The sequence below is a fragment of the Chrysoperla carnea genome, chromosome 4 (assembly GCF_905475395.1).
Source record: "Chrysoperla carnea chromosome 4, inChrCarn1.1, whole genome shotgun sequence".
Classification (NCBI taxonomy): domain Eukaryota; kingdom Metazoa; phylum Arthropoda; class Insecta; order Neuroptera; family Chrysopidae; genus Chrysoperla; species Chrysoperla carnea.
In genome coordinates, this window is record NC_058340.1 from 71,395,025 (window position 1) to 71,400,104 (window position 5,080).

At 31.3% G+C, this 5,080-nt stretch overlaps 2 protein-coding genes across 3 annotated transcripts; one reads left to right on the forward strand and one right to left on the reverse strand.

The window, feature by feature from the left end:
- Positions 1-616: 616 nt before the first annotated feature.
- Positions 617-1,850, forward strand: LOC123299349 (thioredoxin, mitochondrial-like). Of its 2 annotated transcripts, none has more exons than XM_044881726.1 (4): positions 617-723; positions 833-1,002; positions 1,079-1,202; positions 1,623-1,850. In XM_044881726.1, exons 1-4 carry the CDS (start codon positions 721-723, stop codon positions 1,761-1,763), a joined length of 438 nt encoding a protein of 145 aa, XP_044737661.1. In that variant the 5' UTR covers positions 617-720; the 3' UTR covers positions 1,764-1,850. The 2 variants fall into 2 exon arrangements, with proteins under 2 accessions (XP_044737661.1, XP_044737662.1); XM_044881727.1 differs by having other exon boundaries at positions 639-752.
- Positions 1,851-2,132: 282 nt separating this feature from the next.
- LOC123299344 (uncharacterized protein C7orf50 homolog) lies at positions 2,133-3,843 on the reverse strand. The gene has a single exon (XM_044881721.1). The coding sequence runs from the start codon at positions 3,770-3,772 to the stop codon at positions 3,125-3,127; it is 648 nt and encodes a 215-aa protein (XP_044737656.1). The 5' UTR covers positions 3,773-3,843; the 3' UTR covers positions 2,133-3,124.
- Between the last annotated feature and the right edge of the window lie 1,237 nt (positions 3,844-5,080).

Here is a 5,080-nt window from a genome sequence, read left to right on the forward strand (position 1 = left end):
TCTATGTATATATATTATACCCAGCTGTCTACACTGAACTAACTGATGGTCTATGACTCATACCGCTATGACATCACAGCAGGGCTTACCCGCGTTTTAGATCACGTGATATACAGTTTAAAATTTACGATATTTAATTTTAATATAAAAAAAAAGTGCTTTTATGACTCGAAATCAGAATATTTAAGTATATTTTTACATAAATTTTAACTTTTTTCAAATTTCATGATTTATTTTTGACTAACGATAATACCCTATTACAACATTGACGATTTAGATCTAAGGACGCAAAAATATTTTCTACTCTTTTTTTTTTTTGAAACAGTAACTTTAAATATTCAAATTTTAAAATTACGATATTCTTTTGTTAAAAATATGATTCTCGACAGTTTTCCAAATAAAAAACGATAATCACCGACATAATATATTTCACTTTAAAAATTCAAAATGGCGACCATCATTTTTGAACTCGGGAACTTGACTGATATAATCTAGGGGGCTTAATAATTAATTTCACTGTAAAAATTCAAGATGGCGGCCATTTCTTTGGACTCTGAGGGAAAAAATTCGAGTAAAATTTTCTGGGGGTATTCGTATGGGGTTTATTTCCATACCTAATATGGAACTAAACTCACTAGACTATTCTGATAATAAACAAAGTACAACGCCATTCAATATATTTCTACCAAGTATATTTACGACATTCGCAACTCTTATGATATGGTATTATAATTTATAAATAATATATCAATGTCAGTGTACAATTAAAATTTTTAATTTAATTTTATTTAAAAAAAAATTATAATAAAAGAAAAATTTTAAAAAATTTCAGTCCACCATCATGTTACGAACAAATCAACTAACTGGTATTATTCGAAAATTACCAATAAATAATACAATAAGATGCATGTCATCGAATTCATTTACTGTACAAGATCCAAGTGATTTCGAGAAACGTGTTAACAAAAGTAATGTACCAGTAATTGTAGATTTCTTTGCAAAGTAAGTATTCATAGAAAATATTTATCAAAAAGTTTTATGAATAAGTAATAAAATTTGGATGATGCAATTTTTCTAGATGGTGTGCACCATGTCGGGCACTTGCACCTAGATTGGAATCGGTTATGGCTGAAAAGGGGGATTTGATTAAATTAGCTAAAGTTGATATTGATGATAATGCCGATTTAGCTTTAAATTATAAGGTTAGTAACAATAAAATGTACAATTACGATCATTAAAATAAAATTCCAATGCTAATTAAGGGTTGATAATTACTTCCAAGGTCTTTAGTAAAAAGTACCAAACAATCTTTAAATAATGGGAAATTAGATCAGCTGAATGTAAAATCACATATTTACTAATTCGTGACGTTTCATTACTATTGAAGACTTCTTCAGGCTCTTTATAATTCCAGCTAAAATGTTAAGGGGGTGTTATTTGTTTTATTTATTGTAATATCATAGAAAAGATCCCTAGAAGTCTTAAACATTAAGTCGAAACGTCTTTATTAAATGTGAATAACTCCTTTAATTTTCAACGATCTCTTTAGTCTTTAAACCACTGAAAGAGTTGGAAAAAGTCTTTCAAAATCATTCAACATTTTTGTACACCATTTTTTTTAGGTTGGTTCAATTCCCGTTTTAGTGGCTATCCGTAATGGAAAAGTTGAAGAACGATTGGAAGGTTTACAAGATGCTGATAAGATTAGAAAATTTGTTGACAAAATCTTAGAAAATAATAAAGAAAAGGAATCTAAAAAATAATTTGTACAAAAGATGAAGAATGTGGTAGACGATTAATGATTAACGTTATGCGTTTGTCGTTTGTTTTTTTTAATTGGTTTTGGATTGTATAGTAATTTATAAAAATTATGTTATAAAAAAAAAATTATTATTGTGAATAAAAAATCATTTAAAAAATAAATCAAATTTCTTTGACTTTTCCTTTTATTCCAAATCCATCCAAATTAATTAGCTGTACGAATTTTATCAATAGAGATAATAGCATTACCATAGGGCTTCAAAGTCGCCACCAAACGGTTGATCACAGTAGAAAGAGATAAGATAAAGTAGGCGCGTATATAGCTGTCTTTGCCTCCCTTATATACCTACAATATCTGTCTCCGTCTACCTCTCTTACTGAGGTCAAGAATTCACTTATTGCGTTTCCCATGTCTATACAGCTCTATAGTACCTACTATCTCTATGGTAGTGAATTTTCAAAGTCTTATGATTTTATCATAAAGTTAGAGTTTTATCATAGAGGTTAGAGAGAAGGAGAACGATCGCCGTAGGAAATAGTGTCCTAGAAATACGGACAAAATAAGTGAGGCGCTGCGATCGCTAAGTTGTCTCAATAAAAGCGGGCTGCTGTTAAATTTGTACTTTATGCAATTAACTTCATCTACTTATACTCATAAACAGCTAGCTTCGCAGATACTATTTACCGACGAATTCTCAGGGACAGCCGCGCTAATGCTTTAGTGTGTAGCGATCGTTCTCCTTCTCTCTAACCTCCATGATAAAGTTTATAAGATTAGGACAGTATAAGCCAGAGAATATATCGGTAAAATATAGTCTCTGGTATAAGTATTTCGAGACTGGAATTAAGGTGGCTACACACGTTCATATAAACTTTGACAAAACACCGTATTCTTATCATCTTATCATACGGTTATACCAGTGTTTCAGAAAATACAAAAGGTTTTTTTAACTTGATAATAAAAAAACTACGTTTCATCCGAGGGAGGGAGGGGGGATCTGTTCCAGAGGCTGAAACTGGGCCACGTTTTTTATATGGTAATAGGTTTTTCTTTCCATTAACTGTTTTTTACACTACACATCATGTTTCTTCGAGCAAGCCAAAAAGCTGCTAAAATAACATTCGTATACGAGTCAAACTTAGATGAAACCATGTTTAAGGGCGTAAATTTGTAATCTACGCTCCAAAATAAAAATTAATGCCACTATTAACAATCTTATTTGACTGTGCCTATGTTTAAATGTCCGTTGGACACGCTCTGTACAGAAATTAATAATCAAAGGGGGAAAATTATTTGTAATTTTCGAAATTTATTGCTTTATTTACAAGTTTTTTTGTTAAAAACAAATTTTGGTAACGAAATTTAATTGATGTACTGTATAAACGTCCTAGCACGCTCATATTTTTTGTCACTCACTTTTTCACTTGTATTTTCATCGTCTTCTTTTTCCATATCTTCAATAATTTTTGTAGCTTCTTGAATAGTTTTCTCTTTAATTTTTCCCATCGAATTATTTACATACTCTAAAACAGTGTTCCATATTTCATCCGGTATTTTATCCTCATCTAATATGTTGTGAAATATGTAAAAGTTTTTCTTTTTTTCAAATTTCCATGTTTCACGATTATGTTTCCATTTTGATAAATAGTTTAATACTTCTGTTAACAGCACTTTATCTTTTTCAGTTTTTAAAGCAACTAAACGTGCTTCGTTTTTCTCCCGTTTCAATTGTCGTTTAGATTTATTATTACTTTTTAGATCTTTACTTATTTCATCGACCTGTTTTGAACGTTTTTCACGAAGTTTTTCTTTTTTCTTTTCTTCAATGCTTACATTTTGATCAAATTTAACTTGTTTTTTAGGTTCAATATCTTTTGTCGGCTTGTCTTTTTTTTGATTTGAAGCTTCTTCTATTTCTTTTTCTTGAACGTCAGGATTAGAAATAAATTTTCTTTTACGTTTTTTATTTAGTTTTCCTTTAAATAAAACTTCTTCTGAATTCCAACTCATGGTAAATTTTCAATGTGTTTTTGTATTTACAAAATCATAACCTCATATTATCGAAATAAATCTTTGACATTGACTTAAAAATAGGGACTACGCATATACCATGGAGGTTAGAGAGAAGGAGAACGATCGCTACGCGCTAATGCATTAGCACGCCTGTCCCTGAAAATTCGTCGGTAAGTAGTATCTGCGAAGTTAGCTCAGTTAGCTGTTTATGAGTATCAGTAGATGAACAATAGCCCGCTTTTATTGAGACAACTTAGCGATCACTTATTTTGTCCGTATTTCTGGGACACTATTTCCTACAGCGATCGTTCTCCTTCTCTCTAACCTCCATGGCATATACTATCGTAGTCCATTCATTCAGAAGAAAATGTCTTACCTCTATATAAAGACTATAACGTGACTTTAGAGAGGTTTTACACTACCGTATATAGAGATAGCCCTTCTTATCTCTACTTTCCATAGGCGAAACACACTTAGACCCAAGGGTCCGTTTTGATACTGAAAAAGTGTTGTCCCATCCTCGGCTACTATTTCATGAACGATTTAGAGCTAATTAAGAACAGCAGGAGTGATTTGACGTCAACGGACTGAACCCATCTCCTCATGGCAAGAACTGGACAGTGGGACAGAACTTGCAATAATCTTGGTGTACTGGTAGACCCAATCTTTCAACGTACATACCACATGGCCAGTGTCCTGTAATAGCCGCAACGATTTTACTTTCATAGAGGCGTTTGAAGCGATATATGGTCTTCGGAAATACGATGGTACCCCAGGATGCCTATTGATGCTTGTGTCCCAATCTTTGTGCTATTTCTAGCTAACTCGTTTGATTTAAAAATCTCTGGACTGTTCCTGTGTTCATTTTATACCACTCAAATTGTCTTTGAGTCATTTTCGAGAGGGACCCACACTTTGACATTCATTTTAGAACTACTGGAATTTTAGAGGCTCTACTTTGTAGTGCAATTTAAATTATCTTGGTCTCCTAAAAGAGAAATCTTTAGATATGGAAATTTTCGCAGAGGAAAGTTTTTAGACATGATCTTGATAACAGTCTTTCAAATTTCCATTACTGTTCTGAAATGACTGTCAAATATTATGCCTGACCTTAAACATTTCATTCATACAAAAACAATACAAAAAATTCACGCATTTTCTTTATTTTCGGGAAAATAAAAAGACATATAATAAACTTTGTACTTAATTTAATCATTTATTACTTTAATTAATATTTTCATCTTATAAATAAATTATCAACTTACAAATTAATTCTAATAATTTGGTTTTCGTGTTTTTGAATTG